The 26,964-nt window shown below is 45.4% G+C and overlaps 1 protein-coding gene across 1 annotated transcript in view; it reads right to left on the reverse strand.

Annotated features, from left to right (window-relative positions):
* The window catches only part of LOC311134101 (SRC kinase signaling inhibitor 1-like), a gene marked incomplete at its 3' end in the record, with an annotated part of 60,839 nt that overhangs the window by 754 nt on the left and 33,121 nt on the right, over positions 1-26,964 (reverse strand). The window contains exons 3-17 of the mRNA XM_084167688.1: positions 17,022-17,223; positions 16,403-16,532; positions 15,932-16,103; positions 8,711-9,687; positions 8,499-8,588; positions 8,360-8,400; positions 6,796-6,956; positions 5,995-6,170; positions 5,691-5,821; positions 4,985-5,132; positions 4,389-4,713; positions 3,834-4,149; positions 3,605-3,741; positions 3,146-3,301; positions 2,804-2,920 (exon numbers count right to left, since the gene is read on the reverse strand). Coding sequence (XP_084023814.1) covers positions 2,804-2,920; positions 3,146-3,301; positions 3,605-3,741; positions 3,834-4,149; positions 4,389-4,713; positions 4,985-5,132; positions 5,691-5,821; positions 5,995-6,170; positions 6,796-6,956; positions 8,360-8,400; positions 8,499-8,588; positions 8,711-9,687; positions 15,932-16,103; positions 16,403-16,532; positions 17,022-17,223 — 3,279 coding nt within the window. The remainder of the gene's footprint in view (positions 1-2,803; positions 2,921-3,145; positions 3,302-3,604; positions 3,742-3,833; positions 4,150-4,388; positions 4,714-4,984; positions 5,133-5,690; positions 5,822-5,994; positions 6,171-6,795; positions 6,957-8,359; positions 8,401-8,498; positions 8,589-8,710; positions 9,688-15,931; positions 16,104-16,402; positions 16,533-17,021; positions 17,224-26,964) is intronic.

Raw genomic sequence — 26,964 nt, forward strand, 5'->3', positions numbered from 1 at the left:
GTAGGCTACATTGCGTCTCGTGTGAATTCTTATGTGGATTATAATAAAATGGACATAAGTGTCTGGTATTGTCATTTCTTATCAAGATCGGGGGTAAAATATCCCTGGACTGTCCATATTTGATATGTGTAACTAAATCAAGTAAATCGGGGGAATTGAGTTATTTGTGCCAGAAGGGCGTGGGCTGGAATCGAACCTACACCGACACGGTAGGCCTATATGTGCATGCAGAAGGCTTATAATTCACTGTATCACAATTCCAGTGGGTCAGAAGTTTACGTACACTAAGTTGACTGTGCCTTTAAACAGCTTGGAAAATTTCAGAAAATGATGTCATGGTCTTACAAGCTTCTGATAGGCTAATTTACATAATTTGAGTCAATTGGAGGTGTACCTGTGGATGTATTTCAAGGCCTACCTTCAAACTCAGTGCCTCTTTGCTTGACATCATGGGAAAATCTAAAGAAATCGGCCAAGACCTCAGAAAAAGAATTGTAGACCTCCACAAGTCTGGTTCATCCTTGGGAGCAATTTCCAAACGCCTGAAGGTACCACATTCATCTGTACAAACAATAGTACGCAAGTATAAACACCATGGAACCACACAGCCATCATACCGCTCAGGAAGGAGACGCGTTCTGTCTCCATGAACGTACTTTGGTGAGAAAAGTGCAAATCAATCCCAGAACAACAGCAAAGGACCTTGTGAAGATGCTGGAGGAAACAGGTACAAAAGTATCTATATCCACAGTAAAACAAGTCCTATATCGACATAACCTGAAAGGCCGCTCAGCAAAGAAGAAGCCACTGCTCCAAAACAGCCATAAAAAAAGCCAGACTATGGTTTGCAACTGCACATGGGGACAAAGATCGTACTTTTTGGAGAAATGTCCTCTGGTCTGATGAAACAAAAATAGAACTGTTTGGCCATAATGACAATCGTTATGTTTGGAGGAAAAAGGGGGATGCTTGTAAGCCGAAGAACACCATCCCAACCGTGAAGCACGGGGGTGGCAGCATCATGCTGTGGGGGTGCTTTGCTGCAGGAGGGACTTGTGCACATTACAAAATAGATGGCATCATGAGAAAGGAAAATTATGTGGATATATTGAAGCAACATCTCAAGACATCAGTCAGGAAGTTAAAGCTTGGTCGCAAATGGGTCTTCCAAATGGACAATGACCCCAAGCATACTTCCAAAGTTGTGGCAAAATGGCTTAAGGACAACAAAGTCAAGGTATTGGAGTGGCCAACACAAAGCCCTGACCTCAATCCTATAGAAAAGGTGTGGGCAGAACTGAAAAAGCATGGCGAGCAAGGAGGCCTACAAACCTGACTCAGTTACACCAGCTCTGTCAGGAGGAATGGGCCAAAATTCACCCAACTTATTGTGGGAAGCTTGTGGAAGGCTACCCGAAACGTTTGACCCAAGTTAAACAATTTAAAGGTAATACTACCAAATACTAATTGAGTGTCTATAAACTTCTGACCCACTGGGAATGTGATGAAATAAATAAAATATAAAATAAATCATTCTCTCTACTATTATTCTGACATTTCACGTTCTTAAAATAAAGTGGTGATCCCAACTGACCTAAGACAGGGAATTTTTACTAGGATTAAATGTCAGGAATTGTGAAAAACTGAGTTGAAATGTATTTGGCTAAGGTGTATGTAAACTTCCGACTTCAACTGTATATTGTGTTATTAAGCTATAAAAAATGACAGTTGTTGATGTCTATGGATGCATTTCAGATAAATGTTTGTACATTTTAATGTTGCAGTAATAGGACCTATACGCCTACAGTAGCAGTAGGACATAGTCTTTGAGCGAGCGAGAGAGGGAGGAGGATTCTGATAGCTGGCACTGGTCCAAATGACTTGACTGTCCACGCATGGAGAGAAAGAGAAATCGTTTTTTTTTGTGCAAATTTCAATTTCTTGTTGCGCAGGGAAAAGAGTGATCAAATTAAGATCCGACATCTGTACATTATTCCACCATAACACACTCCATGCAATATACATTTACTTCCAATAGGCACTCCAGCAAATAGAACTGTCAGTTCTCATAACAGTTAGTTTGTTAGAGAATTAGAGCACAGCTTAGTTAGAATACTGAATGCAGATCAGAGTGTAGAATGCAGTCAGTGGAATTAGCAAGGGAAGAAGTAATTAGCGAAGTTAGACAGGGGAGTTAGATAGAATGGAATTAGACAATTGATGGTTGAATTCGACAAGAGAAGCACTACGTTCTGTCATGTTTTCAGCCCAGCGAACTGCTGCATCAAGCAGAATTAGAGGAGAATCTCCATGATGAACAGGCATGTTAGTGGCCATCTAGGAACAGGCATGGTCTAGGAACAGACCATGATGGCCACTAACAGGCATGTTAGTGGCCATCATGGTCTCCCGAGTGGCGCAGTGGTCTAAGGCACTGCATCGCAGTGCTAGCTGTGCCACTAGAGATCCTGGTTCGAATCCAGGCTCTGTCGTAGCCGGCTGCGACCGGGAGACCCATGGGGCGACGCGCAATTGGCCCAGCGTTGTCCAGGGTACGGGAGGGAATGGCCGGCAGGGGATGTAGCTCAGTTGGTAGAGCATGGCGTTTGCAACGCCAGGGTTGTGGGTTCGATAAAATAATGTATGTGCTAACTGTAAGTCGCTCTGGATAAGAGCGTCTGCTAAATGATTAAAATGTAAATGTAAAATGTAGGAAACAGCAGTGACTGAAGGAGGGGGATGGGACAGGAGGCAGAGTTAGAACTGCAAAACGAGAGGGCCTTGTGGGGGGCTTAAGGTTTACCTTTCTTCCCAAGGAGCCTGAGGTGCATAGAAGGGTACGGGCTGCAGGGGTGGGCCTCGGTAGTGTGCTGGGCAGTGAGTGGGAAGGGGACACTTTGACAGGGGTTCGTTGAAATATCTGGCAGGTGATGTGTGGTGGAAGGTGGGTGGTGAGGGGTGTGGTGTGGGAGAGTGTCGCAGAGACAATGTTATCATATTGCTAAGGCACACCGAACGTCGACTGCAATGAACACAATAAATACTGTATGTCATATTCTCATTTCGAATGCAGCTACTCAAGGCATACCATTTTGCAGCAGTGTAACACACTGTAATTGACCTTCAGGAAAAAAAGGAATCCTACCTCTAGTTCAGCAATGATCCTCTCTTCGTCATCCTCGTCTTTCATCGCTGAGGCGGCGATGACAGGGGGAGTGGAGGCGGGGCGGGGGGTGTCAGACGGTGTCCTTCTCAGCTTGACCAGAGTCTTCGGAGCCTCTCCATCTTCTGGCTCCAGCTTCTTATAAAAACAAAACATGGTTGGCGACTTGTCTATGTGACGCATCTTTTTAACATCCATACATCCAAATAGCCTAACTCAAAGTATCTTCAGAAACATTCAGATTGTGTATTTTCATACTTTGAACCACAGGTGGCCGGTGACACCTTAATTGGGGAGGACGGGCTCATAGTAATGGCTGGAATGGAATAAATGGAACGTATGTGTCACTCCATTCCAGCCATTATCATGAGCCGTCCTCCCCTCAGCAGCCTCATGTGGTTTGCAGGTATATCTTTCCCAGCCATCTCTCTCTTACTGTACCTTCTTGGTGTTGACGATCACTTCTCCAGTGCGATTGGTGGTGAGCCCATGGGCTGATGGGAAGCTGCGGCGAGGAGGGGGTGGAGGCGGAGACTTAGAGGGTTTCTCAGTGCGATACCTGGTTACGGTCAGCTCCGCTAAAACAGACAATGGCATCATATCTTTATAGGACAGCTCAGTCATAACTCAAACACAAATATCACAACGTGGATGTGGTATTCAGTCTCACCAGATCCGCGACGTGAGCCCCCCTCCAGCTTCTGGGCAGTGATCTGGACCTTGTTGAGCTGGTGCTCAGTACTGATAGTAGTGAGGGTACTAGAGGTTGTAAAGGCGGTGGTGGAGGTAGTGACAGGGATGGTAAACTGAGGTTTGGGGTGGGGTTTGGGGGGCACCGCGGGCTTGTTGATCTGCCTGGCAGCGAAGTCCAGGTCTGGGATGGCCTTCATCAGCTCAGCTTGCGTCTCCTCCAGCAGACGGTTGATGTCCTGGGCACTGAACTGGGTCAGACTGGCCCGCTTCTCCTCCCAGTCCCGCTCTGCAGCCTATACAAGCACACATATTTGTCAACCCAAATATTATTGTCTTTTGGAAATATATTGCGGATATCATGTACACAGATATACTGTACATGATAAAGGAAATGTGTAAAATCAGAAAATCTATAAATTTTCCAGAAAATGGTCACACTGGTAAATGTACAGATTCCCCCGTAAATCTGTACATTTAGCATTGTGAGGGGGAGTTTATAGAATGAATAAAGCACAGGAGGAATGTTCCGTACCAGTCTGACCTCCACGGACACTGATTTGTCAGCACCGCGACGGCTCGGCAGCTCGTCCAGGACCCGGCTTCTGTAGCTGGACGTAGGGTGGGGATCCTGCTCAGGTCCAGAGGTGTCCGGGTCACTGCCTGATATGGGCATCCAGTTGGCATGGCTGGCACTGCCACCCAGGTCATTGAGGCTGAGCGGTGGACTGGTCAGGATGTCGAGGTCCGAGTTCTTTCCTTTGTCCTCAGTTCGCTTGGCTGACTGGCTGCAGATGTCGTCCTGGACCTTCCACAGGCCCTCGGTCACTTTTCTGTACGTACAGGCGGTATACAATACACTAACAACACACACAGCATTGTCAGGGCCCTATTGCATCAAACCTGGTGACCTGCTTTCTGGAATCAATCAAACATTTGTATTTTCCATCTGCTGCAAAAAGTTGTTCATATGAACATGCTTTCTCGTTGTATTGAAAGAGTATAATTTGTACTTATCTTTAAAAAACAAGTCACAAGTTGAATGGAGCCCTCGTAACAATGATGTTATAACAACATAACAACAACATAACAACAATGTTTATATAGCATAGTTGTTGTGTTGAACCATACCTTCGTAGTGTGGTCAGTGTGTCGGTCATGGTGTTACAGCGTTTCAGCAGTGTGTCCAGTCTGTGTGGCTCCTCTTTCAGGAACTTGACAGCCTCCACCTCCACCCTCAACACCACCCGCATCTTACTCTGCAGACTGGGGAACTGGTCTGGAGGGAGGGAGGGAGGGAGGGAGGGAGGGATGGAGGGAGGGAGGGAGGGAAAGACAGAGATGGAGAAAGACAGAAATGGAGACAGAGAAGGAGAGGAAAGTACCATTAAATCAATGAGAGAGGGAAGGTGCATACTGTATATCCATGTTTGTATGTAAAACATGCATGTAGTGTCTTTGTGTCTCCTGTCATGCTCCCTGCCGGGGCTTACTGTACTCTCTGACCCCTGTGGTTCTGCTACCACATGGAGAAAGATTTCAGGGTATTTAGGTGCATAACCAGTCTGGTATCACAAGTTGGTAAACAAGCATCTCGTTCCACTGTGTGGTTTTCTGCTATGATGCTAGACGTGACAACATCTGCATGTTTAGCACCTCTTCCTTAATGAGACACACTCATATTATGCACGTACACCTGCCTAATCACCTGCAACAGATTTGGTCCTTGTTGCAATTATCTAGTAAGGTAATTATACGAAGGGTTAATTTTATTCCATCCAAACAGTGCCTTACTGTTGTATCTTCCTGTATCATTATCTCCTATTGATATACTTACTCTTGAGTTCTGTGAGGGTCTCTCCCAAAGACCTAAGCTCCATGCTCTTCTGCTCCACGTCCTGCTCTGTCACCAGGCCATGGTTGACTGATGAGTTCCTCTGGAGTTCCTCCACTGACTTCTCCAGATCACTGTGAAGACCAAAATCAGTGGTCACTTGTCTTGTAGCCATGTTACGCAGCCACTGCATTGTTCCAGCTCAACACTAAATATACCATTCAGCTTTTTACTATCTGAATCAGTCTGCATTATTTATTCATTCACACTGACCCTAGCTTGAGCCTGACTTAAAGGCTGAACTCACTGCAGCTGCTGGATGAGCAGCTCTTCCTGGTTGAGGTACTTGAGTCTCTCCTCCTCCACTAGGAGGCGCTGCCTCTGCAGAGGGTCCTCCTGGGTCCGCATGGCGTCCAGCATCATCAGGCTCAGCTCCGACTCTGTCTGCCTCAGCAGGGACTGCACCGAGTCCTGGTTCTCCAGCTGGGAGGGAGGCATGGACCGACACAAAGACATGTTATTGGGACATACACACTTAGACAATACGTCAAACAAACATAAGTCAAACAAGCACAACGAGAAGTCTACACACACAAAACATGAAACACACACAGACCAAAAGGCAGGCCAAATGCAAACTTTCACACACACACACAAACAGTTTTGTATTGCTATCCTTGTGGGGACCAAATAATTGATTCCCATCTAAAATCCTATTTTCTCTATCCCCTAACCCTAAATCTAACCCTAACCCTAACCTTAACCCTTAACCTAACCATAACCCTAACCTTAACCCTAAGCCTAACCTTAAACCCAAACCCCTAACCTTAACCCTAAAACTTTACCTAAGCCTCACTCCTAACCCTAAACCTATTCGTAACCACTAACCCTAACCCTAATTGTAACACTAACCTAAACCTAACCCCTAAGCCTAAAATAGCAAAATGTCCCCACTTCTTCGAATATTCCTTATTTTACTATCCTTGTAAGGACTTCTGGTACCCACAAGGATAGTTAAACAAAAACACATACACAATCTACACATTGATATATAAACAACTAGAGCCTTGAGGAATGTGTGTGTGTGTGTGTGCGTGTGTGTGTGTACCTGGATGTCGCGCAGCTGGGACAGCTGTATGCGCAGCCTGCTGGTGTTCTGCTGCAGGCCATGCAGGTGGGTCTGCATCTGCAGCCGCGACACTATCGGTGACTGGGTGGACCCTGTGGGCGGGGGCGGCATCAGGGCCAACGGAGCCGATGGCGTCAGAGCTGGCCAATCAGAAAGCAGGATTAGTGTCTCATGACTGTGCATTCTACTGTCACTGAAGCCAATTATATCATCCATCGTAAAGGGGGGAGGAATTAAAGGATTGAACAACAGGTGTAATGATGATTAACAGAGTGGGGAAGGTTTTTAGGACACACAAAGCTGTATTTCTTTACATACATCTAGATTTCAGGGGTAACAACAGATCATCCACAGCAAGCCTGGAGCAAGCAATTCTTTGACGCTTGAGTTGAAATGATACAAGGGTCCATTGAAATGACAATGAACATATGGCTTTGTTTATATGGCATTTTCTCAGGCACATTTTATCATGCATAACAAATCAAAGGGACTGGTTTGATAAGACTAAGGCACTCACAAACTTGGAGTTCACCCAAACTACAAAATCACGTATTACTTTACGTTGAAAATAATCAAATTGCTTTGAAAAGACTCAAAATAAGGCCATTAGTATTGATAACTTCCCAGGCAAAGAAACTTCAAATTGATTTTGTAATTTATGTGAACTAGCTATCCTTTTAGAGGAGATGGTTAAAAAACAAGTTCATACAGAATGTAACAGTTTAAACGGAAGAGCAGATGTATTGCAGTATACTGCTCAACTGACATCCTTGAAGACTTCTAACCTGTGAGACAGAGAAATTGGAGCTTGGCAAACTAATTATAGAAGAACACCTTGTTTTGGGATATGGCTTGTGACAGTTACAGTGTGTGTTTAAGTGCATTGTCTAACTAAAGGCTTGCCTTTTAATGCCTGTCTGGAGCAGAGATAGCTCAAAAAGGGAAAGCCGTATTTTCATCTGACAACACAAAATCCCCTTTACACAGACGACTTCCAGCAATTAACCATCTTTTTTGCAGGTCTGTGTGAATGGTATCAGGAGTAGAAATACATATTGATCTATCCAAAACACCAACTATGCAACCGTACCACTACTGATTGTAACAAGACAAGCAAAATGACAGTCCAGCATGAACAGTAGGGAGTGGGAAACATATTCTGAGCCCAGTCCTGAATCCAGACACTGAAGGCAGACATAAAGAATAGGAGAATCAAAACAGAATCCTCACAAAACTCAAAGTGCATCACACGTGAGACATCAACTGTAAGGGAAGGGATTTGTCATAGGGACACAGAGGGGAAAGAAGATGAGGACTTTGGATAAGAAGATACCTTTCTTTTTTTTTAACCGTCCAGCTAAAATAAGGTACAAGAAGCATGGCACCCATTACTAACAAAAGCGAATACACACTTTGGTCACAAATGAGCAGTTCAGTTACAGAACATTTACAATGCTCTGCAACCCTTACCCTTTACATTGCCAAGTCAATGGGACAAAGTGAAAGTGAATGTATATTTGTTCTGTTTTCAGTTGATACTTACTGTCTGTCCCTGAGCAGTCACTGGCCGTCTCAATCTTGTCCCTGAAAAAAACAAAATAACTTAAAGGTCCCCACTCTGTGTGTATGTTGTGTGTGTGTGTGTGTGTGTGTGTGTGTGTGTGTGTGTGTGTGTGCCTTACGGGCTATCTGCCTCTGGTCCCCTGGTCAGAACAGTCTGCAGTAGACCAGTCAGACTGGCTATCTGTTTCTCCATGGCCTCCATGCGGCCCCTTAGCAGTGATACACATAGGGTATGAGTCAGTTTAGATACTCACAAAATACCCAACACAGACACACAAAACATACATACACACACACACACACACAGACACACACACATTGGCACTCTCACCTGGTCTCGGTCTCGTTGCCTGGTAGAGGTGAACTAAAACCTGGTGCTGAACTGAAACCGCCGCCCTCCCCTCCAGGTCCAGCCATCAGACACAGTTGATCTGACCCTGACCCCTGACCTCTAGCTTTGGCACTCTCCCCAAACACGGAGGAGGACACCGAGTCCCTCCGCAGGGTCTGCCTCCCAGGGGAGCCCCGGCCGGGCATGGTGCCCGAATACGAGTCCCTCATGTCAGGGATCTTCTGCGGGGATGAGGGGGGTGGCACCCGGAAGCCCATGGCCAACATGGACGCGGCATAGGCAGCATCATTGTACAGCGGGCCTCCAGTCCTGTATAGGATGCCGCTGTCCATCAGCTCTCCCTGCAGAGCCGCCGCCGAGTAGGAAGTGAGGGAGCGCACGGAGCCGGGTCCCAACCCTCCTCCGCCCCCTCCACCGCCACCTCCTCCTCGCCGGTAGAGAGAGCCATAGGGATCCCCCCTCGGGGGTAGAGGGGTGTGGGGGCCGGCCAGACTAAGGCGACCCCCTTCCTGGCCCAGGGAATAGGGGTCGGCATAGATCCCCCCTCCATCGCCCCGCAGGAGCACCATGCTCCTGGAGCCACTACCGTGGACCTCCTCATCGGGCTTCACGTCCCTCCGCTCCAGGATTGCACTGGGGGAGAAGCTTGCCTGGGCATGGTGCTGGAGCTGGTGGTGCTGGGGCTGGAGCTGCTGGGGGTGATGCTGCTGCGGGTGGAGGTGGGCCGCACTCTGGCCCCCGGGCGAGGGGTGGTGGGGGTGGGGGAGAGAGTGGGTGTGGGGATGATGCTGGAGGTGAGGTTGCCCGGCATAGGAGGATGGACGGCCACCGCCACTGTAGAGGAGACGGACGCGGGACGGGGAGCTGGAGGGGGGCGAGGCGGAAGAGGAGGCGGGGGCATTGCTGAGGCGACGGTTGGGCGGAGAATCCTGCTGGGGCGTGTACACCATCTCCCTCTGTCATTGGAGGAAGAGAGGAAGAATAGATATACTCAGAATAGAATAGAGTGAAGTTGAATAGAATAGAATACCTTACAATGCAAGTCTGTGTAGCCATTTCATTAGATGTTCAGGAGTCTTATGGCTTGGGGATAGAAGCTGTTTAGAAGCCTCTTGGACCTAGACTTGGTGCTCCGGTACCGCTTGCCGTGCAGAGGCAGAGAGAACAGTCTATGACTAGGATTGCTGGAGTCTTTGACAATTTTTAGGGCCTTCCTCTGACACCGCCTGGTATAGAGGACCTGGATGGCAGGAAGCTTGGTCCCAGTGATGTACTGGGCCGTACGCACTATCCTCTGTAGTGCCTTGCAGTCGGAGGCCGAGCAGTTGCCATACCAGGCAGTGATGCAACCAGTCAGGATGCTCTCGATGGTGCAGCTGTAGAACCTTTTGAGGATCTGAGGACCTATGTCAAATCTTTTCAGCCTCCTTAGGAGGAATAGGTTTTGTCGTGCCCTCTTCACGATTGTCTTGGTGTGCTTGGACCATGTTAGTTTGTTGGTGATGTGGACACCAAGGAACTTGAAGCTCTCAACCTGCTCCACTACAGCCCCGTCGATGAGAATGGGGGCGTGCTCGGTCCTCCTCTTTTTCCTGTAGTCCACAATCATCTCCTTTGTCTTGTTCATGTTGAGGGAGAGGTTGTTGTCCTGGCGCCAGGTCTCTGACCTCCTCCCAATAGGCTGTCTCGTCGTTGTCAGTGATCAGGCCTACCACTGTTGTGTCATCGGCAAACTTAATGATGGTGTTGGAGTCGTGCCTGGCCATACAATCATGAGTGAACAGGGAGTACAGGAGGGGACTGAGCACGCACCCCTTAGGGGCCCCCGGGTTAAGGATCAGCATGGCGGATGTGTTGTTACCTATTCTTTCCACCTGGGGGCGGCCCGTCAGGAAGTCCAGGATCCAGTTGCAGAGGGAGGTGTTCAGTCCCAGGGTCTTTAGCTTAGTGATGAGCTTTGAGGGCACTATGGTGTTGAACACTAAGCTGTAGTCAATGAATAGCATTATCACATAGGTGTTCCCTTTGTCCAGTTGTGAAAGGGCAGTGTGGAGCGCAATAGAGATTGCATCATCTGTGGATCTGTTGGGGCGGTATGCAAATTGGAGTGGGTCTAAGGTTTCTGGGACATTGGTGTTGATGTGAGCCATGACCAGCCTTTCAAAGCACTTCATGGCTACAGATGTGAGTGCTACGGGTCGGTAGTCATTTAGGCAGGTTACCTTAGTGTTCTTGGGCACAGGGACTATTGTTGTGTGCTTGAAACATTTTGGTATTACAGACTCAGACAGGGAGAGGTTGAAAATGTCAGTGAAGACACTTGGCAGTTGGTCAGCGCATGCTCGGATAACACGTCCTGGTAATCCGGCCTTGTGAATGTTGACCTGTTTAAAGGTCTTACTCACATCGGCTACGGAGAGCATGATCACACAGTCGTCCGGAACAGCTGATGCTCTCATGCATGTTTCAGTGTTACTTGCATCGAAGCGAGCATAGAAGTAATTTAGCTTGTCTGGTAGGCTCGTGTCAATGGGCAGCTCACGGCTGTGCTTCCCTTTGTAGTCTGTAATAGTTTGCAAGCCCTGCCAAATCTGACGAGCATTGGAGCCGGTGTAGTACGATTCGATCTTAGTCCTGTATTGACGCTTTGCCTGTTTGATGGTTCGTCGGAGGGCATAGCGGTATTTCTTATAAGCTTCCAGGTTAGAGTCCCGCTCCTTGAAAGCGGCAGCTCTACCCTTTAGCTCAGTGCGAATGTTGCCTGTAATCCATGGCTTCTGGTTGGGGTATGTACGTACAGTCACTGTGGGGTGACGTCATCAATGCACTTATTGATGAAGCCAGTGACTGATGTGGTGTACTCCTCAATGCCATCGGAAGAATCCCGGAACATATTCCAGTCTGTGCTAGCAAAACAGTCCTGTAGCTTAGCATCTGCTTCATCCGACCACTTTTGTATTGACCGAGTCACTGGTGCTTCCTGTTTTAGTTTTTGCATGTAAGCAGCAATCAGGTGGATAGAATTATGGTCAGATTTGCTAAATGGAGGGCAAGGGAGAGATTTGTACGCATCTCTGTGTGTGGAGTAAAGGTGGTCTAAAGTTTTTTTTCCCCTCTGGTTGCATATTTAACATGCTGGTAGGAAAAACTGATTTAAGTTTCCCTGCATTAAAGTCCCCGGCCACTAGGAGTGCCGCCTTTGGATGAGCGTTTTCCTGTTTGCTTATGGCCGTATACAGTTCATTGAGTGCAGTCTTAGTGCCAGCATCGGTTTGTGGCGGTAAATAGACAGCTACGAAGAATATAGATGAAAACTCTCTTGGTATATAGTGTGGTTAACAGCTTATCATGAGATACTCTACCTCTGGCGAGCAAAACCTTGAGACTTCCTTAGATATCGTGCACCAGCTGTTGTTTACAAATATACATGGACCGCCACCCCTTGTCTTACCAGAGGCTGCTGTTCTATACTGCCGATACAGTGTATATCCCACCAGGTGTATGTTCGTCATTTACCAGACTGTAGCAAGTTGGATGCAGCTTGAAAACCAACCTGAGATAATGACCCCCTGGGCTCTTAAAGTATAATAGCAGCCCCCCATGGACTCCACACCACAGGAGGTTGGTGGCACCTTAGAACCCCCTGTGCTCTACACACACACACTGGAGTAATGACTGGAGCACCTTCATCTCCACCATCTACATCCTGTAGTTTAGCCACTGCCTCCATATCTACAAGAAAATAACCCCACTAAATGTGACCGACGAGCGAGGGGCGAAGCATGACATCTCAGACACAGCACAGTTTTACTGCATCTCCTCACACTACTCTAACCCGTCTCCTCACCACCAACCAACCTGCCGATCAATCTCCACTGAACCCTGTCATCCATCCATTTTGTCCCTCCTTCCTCTCTGTCTCTGTGCAGTGCTACTCGGTGGTCCCGTCATGGTTTACAGTCTGTAATCTGCTCTGCTGGCTCATGTACAGCCCACTTCACCTTGGGTTTTATTTGCTGGGGGATAGGAGGGATCTTATGTAATATCCTATGTTTCACAGAGTCGTGGCTGAATGAGGACATGGATACACATCTTGCTGGATTTTCTATGTGTCATCAAGACCGGATGGCAGACTCGGGTAAGATGAAGGGATGAGGGGTGTGTCTCTTTGTTAACAACAGCTGGTGTGTGAGCTCTAATGTTAAGGAAGTTTAGAGTTTTTGCTCTCCTGAGTTAGAATACCTCATGATAAGCTGCAGCCCATATTATTTACCAAGAGTTGTCATCTATGTTTTTCGTAGCTGTCTATTTACCACTACAAATCTATCCCGGCACTAAGGCCGCACTCAACGAGCTGTATAGGGCCATACGCAATCAAGAAAATGCACAATTCAGAGGCGGCGTTTCTCATGGCCAGTGATTTTAATGTAGGGAAACTGAAATCCATTTTACCTCATTTTTTCTAGCATGTCACCTGTGCTACTAGAGGCAACAAAACTCTAGATCACTTTTACTCCACACACATAAATACATTCAAGGCCCTCCCTCACCCTCCCTTTGGCAAATCAGACCATAACTCTATCCTCATGCTTACAAGCAAAAATTCAAAAAGGAGGTACCAGTGACGCGCTCAATACAGAAGTGGTCTAATGAAGTGGATGCTAAGCTACAGGACTGTTTCGCTAGCACAGACTGGAATATGTTCCGGGATTCATCCGATAACATTGAGGAGTTTACCACATCAGTCACCAGCTTCATCAATAAGTGCATTGACAATGTCGTCCCCACAGTGACCGTACATACAGTGGGGAGAACAAGTATTTGATACACTGCCGATTTTGCAGGTTTTCCTACTTACAAAGCATGTAGAGGTCTGTAATTTTGATCATAGGTACACTTCAACTGTGAGAGACGGAATCTAAAACAAAAATCCAGAAAATCACATTGTATGATTTTTAAGTAATTCATTTGCATTTTATTGCATGACATAAGTATTTGATACATCAGAAAAGCAGAACTTAATATTTGGTACAGAAACCTTTGTTTGCAATTACAGAGATCATACGTTTCCTGTAGGTCTTGACCAGGTTTGCACACACTGCAGCAGGGATTTTGGCCCACTCCTCCATACAGACCTTCTCCAGATCCTTCAGGTTTCGGGGCTGTCGCTGGGCAATACGGACTTTCAGCTCCCTCCAAAGATTTTCTATTGGGTTCAGGTCTGGAGACTGGCTAGGCCACTGCAGGACCTTGAGATGCTTCTTACGGAGCCACTCCTTAGTTGCCCTGGCTGTGTGTTTCGGGTCGTTGTCATGCTGGAAGACCCAGACACGACCCATCTTCAATGCTCTTACGGATGAAGGAGGTTGTTGGCCATGATCTCGCGATACATGGCCCCATCCATCCTCCCCTCAATACGGTGCAGTTGTCCTGTCCTCTTTGCAGAAAAGCATCCCCAAAGAATGATGTTTCCACCTCCATGCTTCACAGTTGGGATGGTGTTCTTGGGGTTGTACTCATCCTTCTTCTTCCTCCAAACACGGCAGAGTTTAGACCAAAAAGCTCTATTTTTGTCTCATCAGACCACATGACCTTCTCTCATTCCTCCTCTGGATCATCCAGATGGTCATTGGCAAACTTCAGACAGGCCTGGACATGCGCTGGCTTGAGCAGGGGGACCTTGCGTGCGCTGAAGGATTTTAATCCATGACGGCGTAGTGTGTTACTAATGGTCTTCTTTGAGACTGTGGTCCCAGCTCTCTTCAGGTCTTTGACCAGGTCCTGCCGTGTAGTTCTGGGCTGATCCCTCACCTTCCTCATGATCATTGAATCCCCACGAGGTGAGATCTTGCATGGAGCCCCAGACCGAGGGTGATTGACCGTCATCTTGAACTTCTTCCATTTTCTAATAATTGCGCCAACAGTTGTTGCCTTCTCACCAAGCTGCTTGCCTATTGTCCTGTAGCCCATCCCAGCCTTGTGCAGGTCTACAATTGTATCCCTGATGTCCTTACACAGCTCTCTGGTCTTGGCCATTGTGGAGAGGTTGGAGTCTGTTTGATTGAGTGTGTGGACAGGTATCTTTTATACAGGTAACGAGTTCAAACAGGTGCAGTTAATACAGGTAATGAGTGGAGAACAGGAGGGCTTCTTAAAGGAAAACTAACAGGTCTGTGAGAGCCGGAATTCTTACTGGTTGGTAGGGGATCAAATACTTATGTCATGCAATAAAATGCAAATGAATTACTTAAAAATCATACAATGTGATTTTCTGGATTTTTGTTTTAGATTCTGTCTCTCACAGTTGAAGTGTACCTATGATAAAAATTACAGACCTCTACATGCTTTGTAAGTTGGAAAACCTGCAAAATCGGCAGTGTATCAAATACTTGTTCTCCCCACTGTACATACCCCAACCAGAAGCCATGGACCCAGTCTGTAATACCAACTTGTTTCAAGCAGACCACCATAGTCCCCGTGCCCAAGAACGCTAAGGTAACCTACCTAAATGACTATCGCCCTGTAGCACTCACATCTATTGCCATGACATTTTTTGAAAGGCTGGTCATTGCTCACATCAACAGCATCATCACAGACACCCTGGACCCACTCCAATTCGCATACCGCCCCAACAGATCCACAGATGATGCAATATCTATTGCACGCCCTCACCCACCTGGACAAAAGGAATACCTATGTAAGAATGCTGTTCATTGACTACAGCTCAGCATTCAACACCATAGTCCTCTCCAAGCTCATCACTAAGCTCGGGACTGGATTCAAAAACAGTGCTACTGTTGTAGTATCATATTACTCATTCATGCAGAATGATTTAATAGAGACTGGCTGAGTTTCATTTGTGCTCCAGTAGGTTGATTAATAGCCACACATTTTTCAATTTATAAACAACATAATATCAATGTCAGAACCGCATGAGTAGCTACAAATATGTTATTTTGGTGAAGGAGTACTTGGGCTTAGTATTTGCTCTCAATTCTGGAGAGAGCTTGTTGAGGTCCTCTAACCCTTTAGGGTTCACCGCTCCTCATGGCGAGCAAGGCCCACACATACAGATGGACAGACAGAGAGAGAGAGACAGACCGACAGAGGGGGGGGGGGGGGGGGGGGGGGAGAGAGAGCGACAGAGAGAGACAGAGACAGAGACAGACAGACAAACCCCCACCCCCCTTCTACACTCACCCGGAGGTCTCCATTGGCCAGGTGTGGGTTGTGGTGTCCGGGGTAGGTGCCGTAGACAGGCTCCTTACAGTAGATCTTGATGACACAGTGGTCCTGGACGTCTCGTGGGTCCTCCAGCTCATAGAAGACGTTACGGGCCTCATCCTTAATCAGCAGGGCCGTGCTGGGGCACCTGAACATGGGCATTGACACCTGATCACTTACAATTCAACAGGCCACTTATTGTTTGGTAATTACCTAATAACAATTGTTTTTGTTTTATTTCATATAATTAATCTTTGGCTTGTCAGCTAATAATCTGATTTTATCTTAGCTAAAAGTCAGCTGCCATATGGTGACACCAGTTGTCATATGGTGACACCAGTTGTCTTGACTGTTTATGACACCGGCTATGTCATTGTTATGTCTTTGTTATGACAGCGTTATGCAGCCTTTATAACAGAGCGTTCTAGTAAAGTGTGATAAAGCCACCTGAGCATTGCCATGGTGAGCCTCTGGGGAAACATGTGGACAATGAGGGCTCTCAGGGTGTCCAGGCTGGTCAGCTCGTGGGTCAGGTGCACCCGCCTCGTCTCCTCGCCCAGCTGGAGGAAGAGAATGCCTGAGGAGAAGGAGGGAGGAAGGGGGAGAGGAGAGGAGAGGAGAGGAGAGGAGAGGAGAGGAGAGGAGAGGAGAGGAGAGGAGAGGAGAGGAGAGGAGAGGAGAGGAGAGGAGAGGAGAGGAGAGGAGAGGAGAGGAGAGGAGAGGAGAGGAGAAAATTGAGATTCATTTGACTGTAATAAATCAACAAACATACACACACACACACACAGGACAGAGGGCAGAGAGGGCACAATCACAATAATCTAATTTGTCTACTGGGGCTTTTTCAAAATTAATTTGGGACAATCAGTTACGAATTCTAAATAGAATCACGTACACACTTGAGAAACTTCCTCACGAATGTGATCCTCATTCTCCTTATGAATATGAATAAAACTCTCTTTAGAGTGAACCTGTCTGCAACCACAAAGTTGGTGCAGATGATGGTTGTTATGACTGTGGTCAATATGACCGTGATATGTCCATGATGTGACCATGTTGTTCTGACCTGGCGCACGAAGCTTGGCCTGGCTGGATGAGCGTGCCAGGGGCAGGCTCTGGCGGAGGCGGTTCATGCGGTTGAACCCGAGGGGAACGTCGGCCTCAGACATGGTTTCCAGACTCTCAGCCGAGGCAAATGACACCCTGCTGGCCTGGTCGGCTAGAGCCGGCTGGTCGGGGTTGCGTCGGATTACACGGGGGATACGGGCCTATGGGATAGAGGGAGAGACAGCTTGATACAATCAACACTTAAAACAACACTAACACCACAGCAAAGCCACACAGCTGCTGTGAAATAACCACAGACAAAACAAGTCAAGCACTGCAAAAAGTCAACCACAAAATCAGACCAAACAAGTCAACCACTGCAAAAAGACAAGCACAAAATCAGACAAAACAAGTCAACCACTGCAAAAAGACAACCACAAAATCAGACAAAACAAGTCAACCAATGCAATGTGCAGTAGTATATTCTGTATATTAGAATGAGCTTTATAAAGAATACAGCTTTGTGAAGAATACAGTATATGAAAACAGTGTGAAAAAACAGTATAAAATAAACGGTCCAGTGTTTAATGTCTCTAAAACAATCCCAGACAAAGATAAAACAGCACAGCTGTTTCCTCAGGATGAGACAACTGCATAAAACATAACGACACAGCAGCCACCAAAACTGTTGCAATGAACATCTTTTACAAAGCTTCAAACAAATGTATTTAAGTGTGAGCTGATGAGTTAAACATGTTGAATTCATTTTGAGTGCACACTAGCCAAGAAACATTTTACACTAAGAAATGGAGCGATATAAATAGGCCTATCTAATATTAATGCTATGTAAATCATGTGGTCTTAAGTGGTTTAGTGCCAGATTCACCAGTATCCACTCCACAGAGAATTAGACTAACCAACATAACACTAGTTATGCTAATGATAACGAACGAAGCTAGCAGAACACTAGCTAGACAGACTTCCACTGCATTGCAGGTGACCACTGAGGCTTCAGACTTCACCTGCCCAATTTAAACCACTGAGAGAAGATAAGATAAGATGAAGATGTGAGGAAAAGTGAGGATGAGGAAGAGGATCTCTCATTACAGCAGTGCGTGGCAGGAGCTGCTAGAGCAGGATGTTTATAATGAATCCCCACAGACAGATATTTTCCAGCCCAAAGACTACAGTAATGAGCTCTCACAGTGCCCTGTGAACACTGCTCACGTTCACTTATGCATCTGTTGTCTCCCCAACCGCCACCGTTGGGCTTGCTTTGATTTGTTGTGCCTGCAATAGGCACACCCAAACTGCACATGGGGGTATGCTCACACACACACACACACACACACACACAAATGCACACACATACTCACACACAAATGTACATACACACACACGAATTGAGCAGGGTGACATATTGTGAGTAGTGCCCCTCATTTGTGTCGAGATTTATGGTGTGTGCGTCAACCAGAAACAGTGCACCTTCTGCTTCTAACATCCCACAAGCATCAAGCTGTTGAGGAGAGAGGTTGGTGGCACGAGGGAATTACAAAGTTTGTGGTTAGTCAGCTGTAGAGAGAGAGAGAGAGAGAGAGAGAGAGAGAGAGAGAGAGAGAGAGAGAGAGAGAGAGAGAGAGAGAGAGAGAGAGAGAGAGAGAGAGAGAGAGAGAGAGAGAGAGAGAGAGAGAGAGAGAGAGAGAGAGAGAAGGATCTCGGAATTCCAAATAGAGCAGCAGCTGCTGAAAAAATGAGCTCCTACAAATATTGAGATTTATATGGTTTTTAGAGTTAAGTACATCGGAAAAAAACAAAAGAAAACTGCAAGACTGAATAAGAGACAAAACAAGCAACAAACAAAGAAGAAAGGCTTTAGAAAAAGTAACTATTTTTCATAAAATTGTACAGTTATCTTAGCTAGCTGAATTGTTTACCAGTTGCTAAGCAGTTGCTAGGGACTCTCCTGGAAGAAGCTAGCTAGCTAACAAAGAATATCTAGTTAACAGAAGAAAAGAAAGACAAAATAAGACAAAATAAGGACAGAAGACAAAGGACATCAAAGTAAAACAGTCCTCTAAAAGACACAAGAGAGAATAATACAAGAAACAACGTTTCTATTGCAACATTGTGTACAGCGTTGCTATGGAAATTGTTTACCCACCAGGCATCCAGACGGAGAAAGCCAAGAAAAGTTTAAAAGGTTTGATGATGGGACAGAACCATGAATGCCTGTTTGCAGATCTTACCAGTTGCAAAACAAGAACAAATTTAATATTTAATACCAAACGAGGGCACATATGGAAAATAGTTATTTGCAACAATTTCCCTTTCTCAAAAAAGAGAGGCATCAGCCAAGGATGTCAGATCAGCATTTTTGAAGAAGCTGACCAGAGCAACACGTATCAAACAGTAAACGTATATAATAATGGAACTGTATTGATACAAGGCAATGATTCAAGCCTCCAGGCTTTTGAGAATATGTTTGCTACCCTAAAATCAGAAGCTGAACTCATCTCAGAAACTGAGGAACAAGTCAAAGAGGGAGATGGAAAAAAGCAGGCCCCAACGGTCTCTGTAACCCAGCAAGAAGCCCTAAGTGTCCCTCTACCTACCTCACCTGCAGCAGACAAAGCCAAGGACATGCCTACAACACCAAGAACACCTGCTATGCAACGTTTCCACAACACCCTCTCTCTCGTCGAAGCAGAGGTCATAGAACTCAGAGAGAACAAGCTTCAAGGGGAGGACACTGTCCAGAAACTAAAAGAAGAGATGAAACAGTTCAGGGAGGAGAGCAGAGCATCTATTGCTAAATTAGACAAACTGAGTCAGACAAATGATGACCTCAGAGACCATCTGAGCACAACAAGAAAGGAGCTAGAACAAAGAGAGAGGTACATTGACACCCTCAACCAGCAGCTAGTCAATATATCCTCTGCATCTAGAGAACATGTCCACCAGCCTGGTACAACACAAGCAGAACCTGAGACCAGCATGGCCTCCACCACACAGCCTGATGACACTGCACCCGCCTACCAGTCTGCTCCAGCCCAGATCAGCCAACCAGCGTCCCAGTCTGCTCTAGACCAGGTCAGCCTACCTGCTTCCCAGTCTGCTCCAGCACAGTGTGCTCCAGCCCAGGTCAACCTACCAGCCTCTAAGTCTGCTCCAGCCCAGGTCAGCCAACCAGCCACCCAGTCTTCTCCAGCCCAGGTCAGCCAACCAGCCTCCCAGTCTGCTCCAGCCCAGGTCAGAATACCAGTCTCCCAGTCTGCTCCACCCAGACAGTCACCCACAACTGCAATCCTTATTGATTCAAATGGGAAGTTCTTAGTCCAGGAAAGATTATTCCCTAGACACCAAGTTCTAAGTTCTGGTGTCCTACAACTGACAGTGCAATGCAGCTACTCAGTCAGACCAGGATTGACACCCCCGACAACATCATCATCCACACTGGCACAAACGACCTTCATGCCAAAGGTGAAAATGTATCTGGGGCAGTGAGAAGAGTAGCAGAACGGGCACAGGCTATGTTCCCAACAACCAATATAGTTGTGTCCCCCCTCCTACCAAGAAAAGACTTCCCAGGACAGTTGATCGACAAAATAAATCAACAGATCACTGTGGACTGTGCCTCACTGCTCAACATTAGAATGGCTCACCATCCCACTCTGACATGTGAACACTTATACGATAATGTACATCTTGATCAGGTCAGTGTCAGAACTTTTGCTAAGGACCTAAAGGATGCAACACTTGGCAGGGACCCACACACCCATCACCCCAGCAGCAGAGCCCCCCTGCCCCACCTTCTGAAACAACAGTACCCCCACCATCCCCAGGAGAGAAGAGCCAGACACGGCTTATTACAGCTCTACAAGACCGGGCCCAACACAGCACAGATTTACCAGACCAGACCCGCCTCAGGACAGCACGACCAGACCCGGCCCGCCTCAGGACAGCACGACCAGACCCGTCCCATCACAACACAGCTCTACTAGACCAGGCCCATCACAACACAGCTCTACTAGACCAGGCCCATCACAACACAGCTCTACCAGACCAGGCCCATCACAACACAGCAACGTGTTTCTGAAGAAATATTCATTCAAAAAAACGGCCAAATATACTCTACAACATGAACCAATCGTACAGATGGGCTCAAAACAGTGCAGAGAGATTCATTGAAACATTGAACTCAAATGAAATGATGAACTCTATACAGTTTTTCAATTACTCACAATACCAAAACAATAAAGAAGGTGTCAATTCGGCTACTCAAAACATAAATTGCATTTTCCAAAAAGCAGCATCGAAAGCAAATTTGAAAAAACCAAAGAAATGCAATGTTTCTGAAAAATGGTTTGATAACGAATGTAAAACAATTAGAAAACACCTAAGGCAAATTTCAAATGAAAAACATAAGCAGCAAAACAACCCAGATCTACGCTATGAATACTTTGAAACTCTGAAACAGTATAAACATACACTAAGACGCAAGAAATTGAATTATACCAACAAGACAGTTGATGAAATTGAAAGTGCAATTGACCAAAATCAGTTCTGGGACATGTGGAACAATTTAAGCATGACAAAGCCACAAGAATTAGCCATACAAGATGAAGGAATTTGGAAAATTTATTTTGATAATCTATACAAAAACATCCCACAAAAAGACTTACAACAGAACCAATTAGAAATTCAAGAAAAATTTAACATCCTTGAATCGGTCATTAAAAAAACCCAAAATCCATTAGATGACCCAATAATCCAACAAGAACTAAATGAAAAGCTAAAATCAATAAAATTGCAAAATGCTAAATGCTGTGCTTAAATTGAGTTGCAAAATGCTGTGCTTAAATTGTTCAACATAGTTTTAACTTCTGGCTGCTTCCCTGATGTCTGGAACCAGGGGCTCATCTCCCCTATCCACAAAAGTGGAGACAAATCAGACCCCAATAATTACAGGGGAATTTGCGTAAACAGCAACTTGGGAAAGGTTTTCTGTAGCATTTTGAATTCAAGAATTCAAACCTTTCTTCAAGAGAAAAATGTAATAAGTAAATGTCAAATTGGCTTTCTCCCTAACCATCGCACTACTGACCATATATACACCTTACACACACTAATTAATAAACACGTCCACCAAAAAAAAGAGGGCAAAATCTTTGCTTGCTTTATTGACTTTAAAAAAGCATTTGATTCTATTTGGCATGAAGGGCTATTCTACAACATTCTCCAAAGTGGGCTTGGTGGTAAGGTGTATGACTTAATAAAATGTATGTATACAGAAAACAAGTGTGCAATAAAAATCAAAAACCAAAGAACAGAATTCTTTTCACAATGTCGAGGTGTGAGACAAGGCTGCAGTTTGAGTCCAAATATTTTCAACATTTATATCAATTAATTAGCAGACATGTTGGACCATTCTCCAGCCCCAGGACTCACACTATTTGATACAGAGGTAAAATACCTGCTATATGCTGATGACTTGGTACTTCTATCACCAACCAAAGAAGGTCTTCAACATAGCACATATGTATACATCATTGTCACAATAGATTGTACCTTTGTTAAGTTTTAACCAAATATGATTAGTACCTTTTTTCATTTCATTCAGTGCTAAGTCCTGCTTATGCCAAATGATGATTCCACCTGAGTCTCGGCCCCGTTTAAAAAATGTATGTTTGATTGATGGTAGTAAACTTTCTCTATAGCCTGAGGGACACTGAGTATCTATGTCTCCACGACCCCATGTTTCCAGTAGGATTATGATGTCCTGTCCCTTGATGTTTTTAATCAATTCTGGATTTGTTGTTTTATAACCAAAATGTGAAGAGTACAGGCCCTGGATATTCCAAGAGCTGATAGTTAATGATCTCATTTATAATAAGTGATATTCACTGGTTTGAGTAAAGTACATTGAAAACCCCCCAATAATAATAATAATAATAATAATAATAGTAATATATATACATCTACATACATACATGCATACATGCATACATACATACATAGATACATACATACATACATACATACATACATACATACATACATACATACATACATACATACATACATACATACATACATACATACATACATACATACATACATACATACATACATACATACATACATACATACATATATACATGCATACATACATACAGACATATACAGTGGGGAGAACAAGTATTTGCAGGTTTTCCTACTTACAAAGCATGTAGAGGTCTGTAATTTTTATCATAGGTACACTTCAACTGTGAGAGACTGAATCTAAAACAAAAATCCAGAAAATCACATTGTATGATTTTTAAGTAATTAATTTCCATTTTATTGCATGACATAAGTATTTGATCACCTACCAACCAGTAAGAATTCCGTCTCTCACAGACCTGTTAGTTTTTCTTTAAGAAGCCCCCTTGTTCTCCACTCATTACCTGTATTAACTGCACCTGTTTGAACTCGTTACCTGTATAAAAGACACCTGTCCAAACACTCAATCAAACAGACTCCAACCTCTCCACAATGGCCAAGACCAGAGAGCTGTGTAAGGACATCAGGGATAAAATTGTAGACCTGCACAAGGCTGGGATGGGCTACAGGACAATAGGCAAGCAGCTTGGTGAGAAGGCAACAACTGTTGGCGCAATTATTAGAAAATGGAAGAAGTTCAAGATGACGGTCAATCATCCTCGGTCAGGGGCTCCATGCAAGATCTCACCTCGTGGGGCATCAATGATCATGAGGAAGGTGAGGGATCAGCCCAGAACTACACGGCAGGACCTGGTCAATGACCTGAAGAGAGCTGGGACCACAGTCTCAAAGAAAACCATTAGTAACACACTACGCCGTCATGGATTAAAATCCTGCAGCGCACGCAAGGTCCCCCTGCTCAAGCCAGCGCATGTCCAGGCCCGTCTGAAGTTTGCCAATGACCATCTGGATGATCCAGAGGAGGAATGGGAGAAGGTCATGTGGTCTGATGAGACAAAAAATAGAGCTTTTTGGTCTAAACTCCACTCGCCGTGTTTGGAGGAAGAAGAAGGATGAGTACAACCCCAAGAACACCATCCCAACCGTGAAGCATGGAGGTGGAAACATCATTCTTTGGGGATGCTTTTCTGCAAAGGGGACAGGACGACTACACCGTATTGAGGGGAGGATGGATGGGGCCATGTATCGCGAGATCTTGGCCAACAACCTCCTTCCCTCAGTAAGAGCATTGAAGATGGGTCGTGGCTGGGTCTTCCAGCATGACAACGACCCGAAACACACAGCCAGGGCAACTAAGGAGTGGTTCCGTAAGAAGCATCTCAAGGTCCTGGAGTGGCCTAACCAGTCTCCAGACCTGAACCCAATAGAAATCTTTGGAGGGAGCTGAAAGTCCGTATTGCCCAGCGACAGCCCCGAAACCTGAAGGATCTGGAGAAGGTCTGTATGGAGGAGTGGGCCAAAATCCCTGCTGCAGTGTGTGCAAACCTGGTGAAGACCTACAGGAAACATATGATCTCTGTAATTGCAAACAAAGGTTTTTGTACCAAATATTAAGTTCTGCTTTTCTGATGTATCAAATACTTATGTCATGCAATAAAATGCAAATGAATTACTTAAAAATCATACAATGTGATTTTCTGGAATTTTGTTTTAGATTCCGTCTCTCACAGTTGAAGTGTACCTATGATAAGAATTACAGACCTCTACATGCTTTGTAAGTAGGAAAACCTGCAAAATCGGCAGTGTATCAAACACTTGTTCTCCCCACTGTATATACATACACACACACCATTACACATCACTATTATTATAATACCAGTGCCAATAAAATAAAGGATAGCCAAAAAATAAGTACAATGCAATGCAATCTGCAACCCTGTGTTTGTGCGCGTGTGCGTGCGTGTGAATTAAAGGGTCTGTCTAGCCCAGTAGTCTGCATATTAGATGCAGTAGTTGGCGCACCTCTCCTATCTCTGATAGTTCTAGGTGTCTTTTGCCAGAGGTTACCTCAGCATATGTAGGCTGATGATCTGAATGATACATGGTGTGGACTGCATCATGTGGTGTACTTCTCTGAAGGACAGTGTTCTGCCCGACCCTGGAGTAGTGGTCAGTGCTGTGATGGGCCGGGTCTAGTAGAGCTGTGTTGTGATGGGCCGGGTCTAGTAGAGCTGTGTTGTGATGGGCCGGGTCTGGTAGAGCTGTGTTGTGATGGGACGGGTCTGGTCATGCTGTCCTGAGGTGGGCCTGGTCTGGTCGTGCTGTCCTGAGGCGGGTCTGGTCTGGTAAATCTGTGCTGTGTTGGGCCCAGTCTTGTAGAGCTGTGTTGTGGTGGGCCTGGTCTGGTAAATCTGTGCTGTGTTGGGCCTGGTCTTGTAGAGCTGTGTTGTGATGGGCCTGGTCTGGTAGAACCTTAACATTCTAGAGCAATATTGCAATAATTGGGCCCTGGCAGTAAATTTCAAAAAAACTAAAATCATGATTTTCCCAAAAAAAAACAGATATAAATATAAATTCACCCTGAACAACACCATAATTGAACACACAAAAAATTACACATACCTTGGTCTGACCATATCTGCATCAGGAAACTTTAATATGGCAGTGAATGCACTCAAAGAAAAAGCCTGCAGAGCATTGTATGCAATAAAAATGAAATTATTCAAAATCAACATCCCAATTAGAATTTGGACCAAAATATTTGACAGTGTAATCCTACCAATAGGTCTTTACGGAAGTGAGGTTTGGGGGCCACTCAATAAACTGGACTTTAAAATATGGGACAAACATCCAATTGAAGCCCTACATGCAGAATTCTGTCGGAAAATTCTACAAGTCCAGAGAAATACACCAACTAATGCATGTAGGGCAGAATTGGGCCGCTTTCCAGTAGTAATGAAAATACAGAAAAGATCATTACAATTTTGGCTACATCTAAATTAAAGTCCAAATTCAAGTCTGCAATTTAAAGCACTTCAAACCCAAGAGCTGAGCCCAGAAACGAGCCCTCTCAGTCAGCTGGTGTTGGACCTAACCAACCAAGCTGACACCAGCACTGCTTCAAAAGAAAGAATTCCAATGAACAAAATCATGAACCAATCAAAGGACTCATATTTACAACATTGGAAAAACAAAACAAAATCCCAAAGCCGACTAAATTGCTATCTGACCCTAAACAGAGAATATGAATTGGCTGATTATCTCTACTCTGTCAGAGATACGAAGCAGAGACAGATCCTTACCAAGTACAGGCTGAGTGACCATCAATTGGCAATAGAAACCGGCAGACATAAAAAGACATGGCTACCCAAAGAGGAGCGTATATGTGGTCACTGCACGACAGGGGAGGTAGAAACAGAAATGCACTTTCTCCTTTACTGTGATAAACATTCCTCACAAAGAGATTAATTATTCACAGAAATGACTACATTTATTCCAAATTTTAACTTATTAAACCCAGAGGAAAAACTAAAAATACTCATGGGCGAAGGAGCAATGGCTCCTCTTGCAGCCAAATATGTATTTGCCTGCCATAGCGAGAGAGAGAGAGAGAGCGAGAGAGAGAGCGAGAGAGAGAGCGAGAGCGAGAGCGAGAGAGAGCGAGAGCGAGAGAGAGCGAGAGCGAGAGCGAGAGCGAGAGCGAGAGAGAGAGAGAGAGAGAGAGAGAGAGAGAGAGGTAAGGAGGACGACGACAGATTCTGAGACCAAGCGAGAGAGACCTAAGCAGAGAATGAGAGGAGAAGTCGTAAAGTGCAACACGATGGTTGACTTCCTGTCGGCTCTTTCTTAATTAGTTCTCATTTCAGTGTGCAAGCAGCAGCTGTGGAGAGGCTCAGGGGGCAGGGCTCCTCTCCATGTGCTCCTGGGAACCAGAAGACAAGCTTGACTGCGCTCTATATGCCCACGTTTTATTCCCACTGTGTCTGCCTACATTACGAGCTGACATTTTCTCTGGGGTA

This window comes from Coregonus lavaretus, assembly GCF_964263955.1.
Source record: "Coregonus lavaretus genome assembly, chromosome: 1".
NCBI lineage: Eukaryota > Metazoa > Chordata > Actinopteri > Salmoniformes > Salmonidae > Coregonus > Coregonus lavaretus.